The sequence below is a fragment of the Sorex araneus genome, chromosome X, assembly GCF_027595985.1.
Source record: "Sorex araneus isolate mSorAra2 chromosome X, mSorAra2.pri, whole genome shotgun sequence".
NCBI lineage: Eukaryota > Metazoa > Chordata > Mammalia > Eulipotyphla > Soricidae > Sorex > Sorex araneus.
The window spans coordinates 295,924,409-295,938,948 of NC_073313.1; the positions used below are offsets into that span (position 1 = coordinate 295,924,409).

A 14,540-nucleotide genomic window follows, 5' to 3' on the forward strand; every position below is an offset into this window, starting at 1 on the left:
GAGGTTAAACTATTATATGTATAAAATAGCATACTATATGTCTTTATACAATAAATAAGATTGAAAGTATAAATTAGATGAGAGGTAACATAGCAGACTGAGGTATATTTAAAAATCCCATCCACCTACCTAGCATGTCAATATGATATAGTGACATAAGTTTAATTATTTCTTTCATTTATTGAAATGTTCATGCCTTCCAAAGTAATAGAGAGTATTCCAGGTCTAATTTGCATACATATATCACTAGAGAAACAATGTTTGAATTCTGCTTCCACTAGATTTTGTTTCTAATCTTAAAAGAAAAAGTACATTCTTAAGAGAAAAAAATACATGCATTATATCCATATATATACACATACACATGCCATATATTTTATATGTTCACACAATAGAAAACATTTTTTTCTATTGTTTCAGTCATTTGAGAAGCAGATGATACTAAATCATGTTGCAGCACAGTAAAACTCTTGTACCTTAAGTTTGTTAAAACTTTTCCTCTGTATGTGTGTGTGTGTGTGTGTGTGTGTGTGTGTGTATGTGTATGGCCTGCGTACTGAGAATTGTTTTATTCATTGAGCATTCTCTAGGCAATCTAGGTTTTAATTTTCGCAGCCTCCTGCTCCCTGATTAAGAGCCAGGGAAGTTCCACTTTGGAGGTTCCACAACAAAATGGTCTGGTTCTCTGACCTGTTAGTGACATTGAGTTACCTAGAGCGCTCTCTTACCAGAATAGCTACTGCATCATGACATGGAGGGGCCTAAGAGTTCAGTTTCCCTTAGTTTAGGCTGCTGTCAAAAGGAGAAGCTAAATGTTTGGTAGGAGCCATCATAGCTCAGCTAGGCAATGCTATTGGCTGAGAAATCATAAATATTTTTACTTCCTTTAGTTTCAGATGCAATGTGGTTAGGCTTGTTTTCAATTCTAACCTTTTATTTATATGAGAATGACTGTTAAATTTAGACTAGCGATCTATCAAATGTAATGGAACATTCACTATATGGAACCAAGGCATGAAAGTTTTTGGAGCAAAAAATAAATAAATAAATAAATAAATAAATAAATAAATAAATAAATAAATAAATAAATAAAGACCAAAAACTTTGGCAAAGAACATATAAATGAGACCTTTTAAAAGATCATATTGCTAGGTCAGAGAAAGTTTACAGTGAATTGTGCATTTGCCTTGCACACTTCCATCCCAGGCTTTATGGACAGCACCCCATATGACCGCTAGAGCACTGCCAGAGTGATCTGTGGGCAGTCAGGAGCACAGAGCCAGGAGGAAACAGAGCACAGCTGAGTGTGAACCCCATTCAAAATCTGTTTTTAGTTATATATCGATTCAATCAATGACTTCATTTCTTCCCACCATCAACATGTTCCAAACTTCTGAATGATCTTTACTCTTGTATTTTAGAACAAAGTCACTCTTTCTAAAGACTCTTCTACAAGAACTCGTCTAGGTTTTTTTTTTTTTAACATGGAAAAAAACTATCAAGTCATGGAAAAATCTGAACACTCATTCAGTCTACAGCCTTCTTAATGATCATAACGCTTCATGTGCATTTTCCCTGATTTATAATGAGCGTCCTCCACATTCTGAAAATGCTACATGTTCATGTTCTGTCAATATTTGTATTGCCCTCCCTGTAGTTTTTTTCTATCCTGCTTATATTTTTTATCTTTGGAGACTATTTCATAGCGGTTATCCTCTCCTCCTCTGAGGTTCAGCTGAGTCGATGGAATCTAGTAAACTTTTTGTGCTAACTCATTCGGTATTATTAGATAACCCCCTATAAATGTATTGACTAAATTGTTCTATGAGGACACTGAGCTAAATGCCAGGGATAACACTTAACAACAACAAATATAGCAGGGTCTGGAATGATAGGACGTTGGCCTTGCATGTAATCAACCTGGATTTGATCCCCAAAATCCCTAATGGTCTCCTGAGCATCACTGGGTATGGAACCCAAAACAAAACAAAAACAAATATAGAAAATTCTTATTCAGTATCTTCTAAATAAAGTATTTATTTATTCTGCATATATTACTTATTTAGACCCAACAACCACCTTCTATGGCTTACACTATTGTTCAGCTCATTTTTAAAAAAGAAAAAGTGCAAAGACCAAGCAATTGACCGATGGAATGGCTAACTAATGGTACAGTCAGGATTTGACTTCAAGTAATCTGGCTCCTAGAAAATCATGATGTCATTTACCAAGGTAATCTGTTCACTAAATGGAGAAAATTAACTTCACTGCATATGTTCTATTTGGTGAGTGTTCAATGTGCACTTTAATTATGAACTTTAATTTAATATGAAGACTATTTTCTTTTACCTCATTAAACTGTTAGAAGAGAACTAGATAGAATCTTTTTTAAATGAATTACAAATTATAAAATGTAAGTTTATAATTTTCACCTCCACTTGCCACAACTATCTTCCCATTCTCATTCCCAATCAGAATATTCTATGTGCACATAAGAGCAAACCTGGGGCAAAATTCCTTCCAAGTCCTCAAAGCAGGTGTAAATAAGTGAATGGTGAATCATCAAGTAAATATAAAACATGTCCTTGGCCTTTAAAAATAAATGATTTGAGGTAGAAGGAACTGGTTTAAAAAGAAAAAAGAAGTGGAAATTTCAAAGAAAGAACAAAAAGTATCAAAGAAAATAGAAAAAAAAATATTTAAGTAAGTAAGACTCCAATGCACTGATTGATAAATTGTAATTTTAAGCCTAACTGCACAGGTAGTAATGGGCAAGTTTTGCCCATTTTTTAGGCATTGTTTTGTCCAAGTTTTGTTTTAGAGTTTTAGAATTCAAAATAAGTGTCCTATAACAACTTTGTCCACAACAATAAAACCAAACTATTACATTTTGTTTACTTTGACTATAATTTGTCAAAGCCCATGTACTAACTTTGCTTATGTGGTATGAATGCCTGATACATATGTGATAAATTGAATATTTTTTGAAAAATGAGTAATTCTCACCAGGAAAAAACATTAAAAATTATAGAATAAATGAAGAAAAATATCATGGTTGGTTGACCACATTTTTTATAAAACACAAAAAATTAGGTTGTTCAATATACACTATTAGTATACATAGCATAGTATAATTCACTTCTAGAAACAGAATGCAGACAAAGAGGAAGTAATTTTTCAAGGAATAAAGCTATACTCAAAATGTTAGCATCCTGGCAATGTTAATATCCCTTCTGAAATAAATGACATAAGCATAAAACAAAAACCAAACATATGTCAATAAACACATCATTTTTGATTACTCTTGTAATATTCATAATTACCATTCACTCGTATACTATTGTAGATCAATGAAATAGCCATAGTTAGCCCTCATCCCAATCTTCTTTATTCTGTAAAGTACTTAATTTCTAAATATGATTTTTATTTTGCTTCTTTTTAGAAATACTACTCAGAAAGGATGTCAGAGATACCATTTCAGATCTGTCATATATAATCTTCTAATCTGCCAACTTTTTTGCTACTAAAAGATGAGCTCATGTACAAGCTGACAGGAGATGGTGAGGAATCTAGGCTTTTTGAAGGTTGTTAAAAGTTTAAGTCCCCCCCATTGTGCAGGTGCTCTCAGAATTGGCTTGGCAATTTTTGTAATGACAGCTGCTGTCAGGTGAGAGGGTAAATTATTCAATTCAACTGGGAATGTTGTCAGTAACGGTAAAAGGGTGCTAGAAATAGAAGTGGTCCCAGACACTGGAGACAGTGACTAGAACAAACTTATCAAAGCTCTCTGGGACTCCCAGATGCTTCATTTTCCCAGCTATGTTTTAAAGTCACCACTTCTGCTGATTATTGTACTTTATTTACATGGAAAGTGAAATGAGAAACTGAATCAGATTAGCTGAAATTAGGAAAACCTTGTCATATTAGTTGGGAGATTTTAGTCCTCATGCTTCCAAGTCTGACAAACTCTCATAAAACACATTACTATCAATTACCATTATTAGCAAGAGTCAAACTAGTAACTGTACCACATACTTTATATATCTATAAATGTCTGTAATTTTCTGTTATGTATCTGGACCTGGTCACTCAAATAAGATTACTGTTTTACATTGGAGTCTGGATATTCATTTTCTCTAGGGAAGATAGGACCCTCTCTAGGAAGACAGTGAAGGGAAACTACTCAAGTAGTTTAGAGCTAACAATAGTATTTCAAGTGATTAAAACTGAAGTTGCATCAGTCTTAAGTATAACCTAAAGAATTTAAGTAAAACTAAAGACCTTAAGTCGGTTTCAAAAAGTTGCTGTATGTTTTTTTTTAAATAAACAATGGTAAGGAAAAAAAGAAAAGGACTGAAAGAACTGGACCACACAGTCACTGTTGAAAAACATCACGTCTAAGTTGAAACTGAGATCCCGTAGATAGTAAGTGCTTAGTATCCACTTAGCTTAAGTCAAGATGAGATTATAGAAGGGCTTTTAAAACTGGGGTTTAACCCATTCCAGATTAATAGCCTAGCAAACATGACTAACTTTTTAATGTATAAATAACAAAGTATTTTAATCTGTAGGAATAAGTAAAAGAGAGTGAATTACAGAAGTTTGGTTCAGTGATAATGAATAATCTTCACAGGAGATGCACATATAGTCAGTGACAGTAACTTCAATCTTGTCCAAAGAAGTTCTGTTCAAAATGTTCTAGCATAAAGTTACATTAAAGATTTAATCTGCTTCATTGAAATAGTTTGAAAGAAGCTGAAACTCAAAGAACAATTAATATTTTTTCTAACAATGGTTGCTTGAAAACTGTTCATCACACTAGGTCTACAGAACAAATCACTGAGGCAAAATAATAAGTAAACCTATGTGATAAGGACCTGATTCTATTATTTAAAATAACCTGGAATTCAAAAGGTCAGTGCTAGATTGAGACCTAGGCTTTAAATAATGAAGAATGCATTATTCATTGTATATATTGATATATAGTCAATGTTACAAGTAAAGGAGGCTGTCTCCTGCATCACTAAGACCAACACAGAATAGAACCCTATGTTCTTATCCTAGAAAGGGTGGAAGAGCTGTGATCATTCCTATTAGTACCAAGGTTCATATAAGTTTATTTAAAAAAAAATTATGTTAGCAATACCAGAGTTGATATAAAGATTTCTTTTAAAAAACATAGTTATGGTAACAATGCTTATGAGTAGATATTTAATAAATTATAATGATAATAATGATGTTTGTGGTGATGGTGGAGCTGGCATTGGTGGTAATCAGATGGGTTACTTTAGAAAGAAAACCGAATCAATTTTTCTTTGAAATAAAATGAGGCATTCTGAACATTGATTGCCAGCAGTTATTCTAGTTGGTAGATCAGGCCAGGTGCACACATGGATTTCCCTTACTAATTCCTATTCATTATTTTAGTCTCACATTTAATACCACTTTTGGGAAAATTTCTTAGACATATTAATGAGTCAAGTGCTTCAATCTTGTGTCTTCCAAACATTTTGCCATTCCTTTGTCATCATATTTTTTGTGGTACATTGTGAAAAACCATTCATTTTCCTGTTCTATTTCTTAGAAAATTATAAAATATCGATGCTTCTCTACTCTACGGTCTACTTCAGGCAAAATACTAAGCATGGACTAAGTATATATAAATATATTAACTCTTAAATGCTTAGCATTACAACCTACTCACCACTGCTTAGGAAAGTCTCTGAATACAGCACTAGTAACTCTGTAACTGGTATGATATTTTCTAGCTTAGGTCTTATATAAAATTATTGTGAAGTGAAAGTATAAATCTTTTGGTATTACAAAAGTATAGAACTAATTTGCGAGATTTATAACTCACCATGCTTGGAAATCTAAAAGGTGATTGCTTATCCACTGGAAGGCCATAAACATGTTTCCATTCCTGGAATAAGACAAGGTTTATATGTAGTGCATGAAACATTCAATCATTCATTCACACAGTATGTGCAGTGCTTATTTTACATTAGATGGATATCATAGTGGGATTATTAGATTAGCTCTTTTGTTTTCATGAAAGTTATAGTCCATAGAAAAAGAGAAAAAATAAGAGATTAAAGAATGAGATATAACATATCTGAAAGATTTGTGGGAAGAAAGTAATACAGCATAATAGGATGCAGAGGAATGAGATAACAAAGGTGTGATTTTAGATTAGGAAGTCATGATTATCTCCAATAAACATAATAATTTTTAATTCCAGAGATAAACAATGAGAAGTTACTAGTCTTTGACAGGGTGGGGGGTTAGGGGGGCACAGAATATCAGATCAAAGTCACAGCCCAGTTAAAGACTCTCAGAAAGGAATATGAGTAGAAAAGGATCAAGGGAGAAAATAAGGCTCCACCTAAATAGGGAGAAGGAGAATGGATTAACATGAGGCTGGGGTGGAACAGGGTCCTTTAGCTTTTCTGCACAATAGCAATTTGGATATTCAAATTTTAAAGGATCTAAAGAGTTAGCATGCTGAGTTAATTTAGTTAGAAAGAGAAGGACAAATATAGAATTAGCTTTTATATATTTGAGAAAAGAAAGGAAATAAAGACATGTTCTGTTGCAACAGAAAATGAAAGCTGGTCTTCAGAAGGAAGTTTACCATGAGGTTGGAGGTTGGGGGGGGGGTGGTGGCAGGGGGGAGGAGGGTGGTCATTGGGGCAACCATGGAGAGAACTGGACAATGTGGTAAAGACTGAGATGCTGAAGAGTTATATGCAAGAGTCTCTTAGCATTCACAGTACTGGAAATCAATCTTCCTAAAATAAAATCAAAATCAAAACAAAAGTAAATCTCAGGATTGTCAACGAGTAAGGTGCTTGCCTTTCATTCATCCAATTGGGGTTCAATCCCGGCATCCAGTAGGGTACTTGAGCCCTACAGGAGAGATTCTTCAGCATAGAATTAAGAGCAAGCCCTGAGAACCACTGGATGAAGACTCAAAAACAGAACAATTTTATGGGAATTTTTTACTACCACTTTTAGGTTACTAATATAAACTATACTAAGGAGAATGTAGCAATTTTGTTTTGAATCATGAATAAACACACACAGACATAAATAAATAAATAAATAAATCACAAAATCCCATTAATCACCAATTTCTCGGTGGGCTCAGTAACATCTCATTTCATCCTTTCTCTGAGATTTTAGAAGTCTATCTCGACTCAGCCCTCCTAACGATGTTGCACTGGGGGCTCTTCAGGGTCAAGGCAATGAGATCCAGCTTGTTACTTGATTTTGCATATGAATACACCATGTGAAGTTTGCAAGGCTGTCCCATGTGGGCAGGAAACTCTCAGAAAATTGCCAATTTCTCCCAGAGGGAGAAGTAGGCTAAAGATATAGTAGCAGAGGAACCCAGGTGTGTGTAATCCCATCAACTGCCAACATCCAGAGAGAAACTTGCTTTTAAGTTCTCAGAAGATAGTGATGCAGAGAGTTTCTTGCCCGCACACCTGGCTGTCTGCCCTGGGGCCCCTCGGAGGGGATGGGCTCCAGCTTCCCTCCCCATTCCGAGCAGAGTTCCCCAAAGACCACCGGAAATAAATAAATAAATAAATAAATAAATAAATAAACAAACAAAGAAACTAACTTCAGACACATTAATATTGATGTTGCTAAAGATTTTCTTTTCTGAATGCTACATAATGATTTAAAAATCCTTTGGTTGAATATGCAGTCTGTTTATTTTCTCAACACTCCACCCCACCCCACTGCTGACCAAATGATTTTATTGAAAGAGTACAAAAAAAGTGTTAAAACAGTATTGGTCATGTTTCACTTCAAAAACAGTTCATTTAAATTGGAATCCACAATTATCAACTGGATAAAAGAGCCCTGCCAAGACTCTATGTACTTCTGTCACTGGAATAGAGGCAGTGACGTTACTCATGGATCACTCACAAGTGATGTACTGGCTAAACCCCAACCATTCCATGCAGAATTTCACTTCCACTTCTTAACTGTTTATAGCTAATTGAAATTTATGGAACATTTTAGCTTTCCTGATTTTTTTTTTTCTTTTCAAGAAACTTTTGAAATACACATATGTATCTTCAGCTCTCCTTGTTGTCAGGGTTGAGTCAGGCTATATCTGATGCAGAGTGGGAAGCAGGCTATGTCAAAGCAGATTCCACTTGCTTACCTGAACTCACAGCATTTGGATATTTGTAATACATTTGTATAATTACTGAGGTAGCTTTCCAGGGTGTGTCAGATATTTATAATTAAAGATATAATAACAATTACTAGGCTATATAAAGTTTTAACCGAGATTTTAACCTAGGTTCCCCTTGATATGTTTTGGAGGGAATACCATATGGTTACGGTGAGAGACTACTCCCAACTCTGTGATTGGGAGTTACTTCTGGTAGAACTTGGGAACCACATGATGCCACGGATCAAACCCAGACTCCTTAATTTTTTTGATTTATACATAATCTGATAATCTCCTCATCAGTCACCCTCCAGAACTCACGGCTGCTTCTCCCAGAAGGGAGCATAAAATGAGGCCCCCATACCATGCCACTGGGGCATCCCAGAGGGGCACAGGTGAGAGCCCTCCCAGCCCCAAGGGACCCAGCCCCAGCAGCTGACCTCCACTACCCAACCTCCACCATACTCCAGGCTACTTTCCACATGCTTAGGCCGAGCCTCACACATGAGCAGATTCCCACAGAACCCAGGCATTGTGGATCTTTGTGATCTTGGACTCTGAGCTCAATAGGATCCAGATTTAGAGATCCTCTGCCTGCTTCCCCCAATCTCCAACAATCAGGGGGTCACACCCATAAGCCACCTCCTGCCGACACCAGATAATCTCCTCATCAGCCACCCTCCAGAATTCACAGCTGCTTCTCCCAGAAGGGGGAATAAAAGGAGGCCCCCATAACCATGTCACCAGACTCCACAGCAGGGGTGCCCCAGAGGGGGGGCTGGTGAGAGCCTTCCCCACCCCAAGGGACTCAGCCCTGGCAGCTGACCTCCATTACCCAATCGCTGCCACACTCCTGGCCACTTTACACACTCTCGGGCCAAGCCTCATGCTTGAGTGAACATATTCCTGGACACATTATCATAAAGGGAAATATATATACATACATATATATGTGTGTATACACACACACACACACACACACACACACACACACACACCTATCAGAGAGCCCAGCAAGCTACCGAGGGTATCCTGCCCATATGGAAGAGCCTGGCAAGCTCCCCGTTGTGTATTCGATCTGCCAAATACAGTAACAATAACAGTATCATTCCTCTGAAAGGAGCCTTCAATCACTGGGAAAGACGAATAAGAAGAAGCTGATAAAATCTCAGGGCTAGGATAAATCAAGACATTACTGGAGCCTGCTCGAGTAAATCGATGAACAATGGGATGACAGTGATACAGTGATACATAATCTAAGAATTATGTGTCCTATCAGCAATTTCAAAATAAATCATACCAAAATTTTCCTGTATGGGAAGTGTTTTATTTTTAATATTCCATTGTGTTTTTTGGTTTTTTTTTTTTGCTTTTGGGGTCACACCCAGCGATGCTCAGGAGTTACTCCTGGCTTTGCACTCAGGAATTACTTCTTTTGGTGCTCAGGGGAACATATGGGGTGCTGGGAATCGAACCCAAATCAGCCACGTGCAAGGTAAATGCTCTACCCAATGTGCTATCACTCCAGCCCCCAATATCCCATTGTTTGTTGGATTCTGATCAGTAAATGTTTGCTTTTTTTTTTTAAGATATATAGAACCTAATAGGGAGAAAAACAATCCAATAGCCAATTACGTGGTAACTAGGTATTATAAGTAATTTTTATATCATCTCCCAAACAAAAAAAACTAAATCACCAGAGCCCTCCCCTCAGATATATATCACATTTCCCCTCAAATATTTCTCCTCAGATTTCCTCCTCATAGGCATTTTTCATATTTCTCCAATAGATATTTATTATGAGATTTCTTATCGGGAATTTTTCTTCACACTTTTCACCTCATATACTTTTCACAATCCTCCTCAAATTTTTTTTGAGTGGGGAGAACTTATGAACATTTGTTGTCCAGCATTTATCTTCATTTTTTTTCTTCTCTATTTTCTCCTTAGATATTTTCCTGGTAGGTATTTTTCTCGTATTTTTCTTCTTTGACTTATTTCTTCAGAGAGGAAGTTTCAACAATTTTATGACAGGTATAGTGAATAATTATGTTGAGAAGGAGTCATTCACTATGTGGGGAGACAGGCAATATTGGGGATTCAAAGAAAATAAAAATGATTGTAGCAAGAAGAGTACTTCTGAACCCTGAATGAGATAGGAAGAAGGAAAATCACTAGCTAGATAATTTGGTCAACTGTTGGAGCAGAAAATGAAATAGTAATAATTATCTTCAAAGTATGAGATTAGATTATCTCTCTTTGGAGAGGCAAGACAGGAGTTAGTGAAGGCAGGGCTGGAGTGATAGCACAGTGGATAGGGCGTTTGCCTTACACGCGGCTGACCCGGGTTCGAATCCCAGCATCCCATATGGTCCCCTGAGCAGCGCCAGGGGTAATTCCTGAGTGCAAAGCCAGGAGTAACCCCTGTGCATTGCCAGGTGTGACCTAAAAAGCAAAAAAAAAAAAGAAGAGTTAGTGGAGGCTGAAAATTAAAGTCATTGCTTATGTGAAACCGTGGGGAGTGGGAAATATGAAGTTAGACTAGAAATTAAGCCATACCGTATATTTAAAATAATTGGTCAGAAAATTCCAAGGTCAGAAACCTGGAAATGTTGTTCTTGAGTTTGGAGAGAGAGTAAGGAGCCAATAAGGAGCTTGCCTTGCATGCAGTGGACTCAAAACCCTTTCAGAAACTGCAAATGGTCCCAGAGACCCTCCAGGAGTTACTGCTGAGGACAGAGCCAGGAATGAGGAGGCTGAGCAGAGCTGGGATGGTTCAGCCCAAACAAAAGCAAAAGGTGGTTATCCTTATAAGATCAACCCAAATAATATATTTGAGATAGAATTCAGGTCCTTGCATGTGCAAGGGATGCTTCCTGATCTCTGAGCTGTCTCACATGGCTCTAAATATCATTATTAAAAAAATAAAACTCACACATTACATAGTTGAAAAGATTCTGTGATTTAATGCCTAAAACTTAGAACCCACATTTTTTCCAAGTTATTTCACTCTGTCTAGACTCCACATTAATTTGTTCTATATTTATCCAGTTAAACTCCTCCTTTTCTCGAATATCCTTCCCTCCTTTTCACCAACTTTATGTCCTTATCTGGGTTTCATCCATTCCAATTTCTGAAAGATTTTTAGACTTTGAATGGTCATATAATATATCAAGTTTATATAAAATCATTATAGAAGATAGTTGCAGATTATGGTTCCCCTCCCTTTTTTGTCCCCGCTACAAAAATAAATAAATATATAAAAATCGAACCAAGCTGATTTTAAAATCCACTGTCAATGCACCTCACACATGAATACTACTTCAGAATTTCTTACAATGGGGAGGACGCATCATTTTTTTAGGTAAATATTTCAGGTGATTTTAAATGTACAGCTGTTAGTTATCATTTTAGTACTAGTTAGCATTCAGTGTAAGTAGTATAATTGAGCAGCAGTTGGATATAAGAAGAAAGCTAGCCAGCTGAATGCCAACCAGACCACAAAAAGCACAGTATGATTACTATTGGATCAATTTCCTTTTTATAAAAAAATATGTCTTAGAACTATGCATTATCAACTTTGGTACAATTTAATAAAGTTATTTAATGGACTACTAAAACATGTTGTCAGTATCACTTTTTATTGAATCTAATTTATTTAGCTAAATAGAAAATGACAACAAAAATCAGGTCCTAGCGAAGTGTCATATTCTTATGCCATTTTGTGGAATAAAAGGCAACAAAAAACAATTATGTTGAAACAATGATGTGACCTCAATAATCACACCTTGAAAATACTTTTATCTAGAAAAAGCCATTAGGAGAAACTGCGAACAAGGTGAAAACAGCTTATTTATGTTTTGGATAATGATAACAGCAGGACACAAAAGCAAAGCCCTATGAAAGCTACTTCACATTCTACAGTTCTTCCTTATTAAGAGTAACTCACTGAATCCTAGTTTCAAAAGTTTCTGTTAGCAACCCAGAATGCAGTCATATATTTTTTTCTGCCCACTTCCTTATATGATTCATTGTGAGATTCCACCACACCTATTCCAATTATTCATTTCCAGGAATAACAAGAATTTTGTGGGTGATGATTTCTAATATGCAAATGATTACAAGAACAAATAGTTTTAGCTTTCTTTTATCACCTCTGAGGTTAACGTGGTCTTTCCCCTCATTCCCCTTACTAAGATCATTTATGTTTCTTATCCGATAATAGCCAAACAAAAGCAGGGGGGGGGGGTAGTCCTGATTTTACTGCTATCTGAAGTTCCAAAAGATTTTTTTCTCTATTTTTTTTCCTGCTCAAAGTTTTACTTTGACTAGTTTATGCTAGAACATATAGAGCAAACTAATTCTTAGAAAAAAAATATATTGCATTAAAATAAGTTAAGAATGAGGATGGAGATTTTGTAATAAATTAACCACTAATGTAAAGTATGCATTATCATTTTGTCTTTTCTTCACTTAGTAGCCATGCATAATTATATATATATATATATATATATATATCTTTTCAACTAAGTCTCATTTTATCACATTCTATCCCTGTTTTGTCCATCCTAATCCTAAATCACACAGCATGTTAATGGTATAAACAAAGCTCTAATCAAATTCTGTCTGACTCTTAATTTGACATTCCCCGCCTTGCGTTTTCACTATCTCATGATGTCTATGAAGTTACATCATAAACTGAGAGCTTAGAAGTTGAACCTGAGGGCATTGAGCTAATTAGTTCTCATTAATTAAGGCTTATCTCTTGTATCAGTTAATTTTATGCTATTCTAAAAAAATCTGACTGCATGAATTATCTATATGGAGCATGGAATAAGATAAAATGCACTATCTCTACTATCTAGTAAACATAGCAAAATCTTCTGAGCAAAGGATTAACAGACATGGTAAGAACCAATTACTTGAACAGTATTCGTGGTATCTTTGCTTTTGGCATCCATTAAAAAATAAAAAAAAATTAAAAAAGAACCAATTACTTGGAAGATGCAATGAGGCAACAGCACAGTCTTTATACACTAATGCCTCCCTAGGAACAAAGTTCTTTAGAGACCAAGGTTCTTCTGTGAATAGAGAGCCAGGTATTTCATAAAACAAGTGTATAAGGTGAGTTTATTACAGATGTACTGAAAAAAGTTGGAAACTGAGGAAGAGAAACCCAAAGAGCAACTATATAGATAGAATGTGTCCCCAATTCTGATGCAAAAAAGAACAGTATACAAATAAAAGACAGTGCTACCAGAAAAGGAGTACAAGATCAGCACCCAAGATCTGCAATGTTGGGGCTTGAGCAATAGCACAGTGGGTAGGGCATTTGCCTTGCACACGGCTACCCTAGTTCGAATCCCAGCATCCCATATGGTCCCTCAAGCAGGAGTAATTCCTGAGTTCATGAGCCAGGAGTAACCCCTGTGCATTGCCGGATGTGACCCAAAAACAGAAACAAAAAAGATCTGGATTGTTATGGACTGATCCAGTAGGTCACTGAATGATAGCAAATGTAATATCTGCCCTTCTAGCATAAAGACACGGAGATTGGAAGGAAAATTCAGGCGTCTATAATTTTTCTATCCTCCAGTCCTGCCAACATTAATGAAACCAGTAGGAAACACATGGACAAAGAAATGGAGAGGAAAGTAAAATGAGAGCAAATAAACAAGTGATTGACTAAAACTTTAGTCCTGGCTGACAAAATATTCAAATAAAATATTCAAATAAAAAAGTTCTAGAAATTATCATCACAATGAGTTTTTCTAATTCTATCATTAGTATTTGCAGAAAAAAATACGCTCAGTGAGTGAATTCACTTTGATTTGCTATGGTCAATTTTGTGTGTGTTTGTTTTGTTTAGGTGAGGGGGAGCACCTGGCAATGCTCTGGGGTTACTCCTGGCTCTGCACTAGCTATGCACTCAGGAATTACTCCTGCTGTTATTCAGGGACCATATGGAATGACAGGGATGGAATCCGTGTCAGCTTTGCACCAGTCAAATGCCCTGCTGGTTGTACATCTCTCTGGCCCCTGACATGGTCAATTTTGAGGGTCCTTCTTATAGTAACTTTTCCTGACATTTTACTGCTACTAGAGAAGAAATTTAATTTTCCCTGGGTATTTTTTAGATAATTTAGATATTCTACCAATATTTATTTTATATAATAAATGTCATATAAATAAAATTAAACAACTATATTATTACATGCAACTGTTTTCATTACCTCCATGTAATTAAAGCTTTAATTAGATGGTATCATGTGCATTAACTATTTATGAAAATTTTTGTTACAACTTAGAAATAAGGTCTCTGTAGTTTGAAACAATGATTAATATGTCT

The 14,540-nt window shown here is 35.9% G+C and overlaps 1 protein-coding gene across 2 annotated transcripts in view; it reads right to left on the minus strand.

Moving 5' to 3' along the window:
• The window catches only part of LRRTM4 (leucine rich repeat transmembrane neuronal 4), a 794,848-nt gene that overhangs the window by 447,767 nt on the left and 332,541 nt on the right, over positions 1 to 14,540 (minus strand). For both annotated transcript variants that reach the window (XM_004612009.2, XM_055122572.1), the window contains one exon: positions 5,861 to 5,923. In XM_004612009.2, the coding sequence (XP_004612066.2) occupies positions 5,861 to 5,923 (63 nt within the window). The remainder of the gene's footprint in view (positions 1 to 5,860; positions 5,924 to 14,540) is intronic.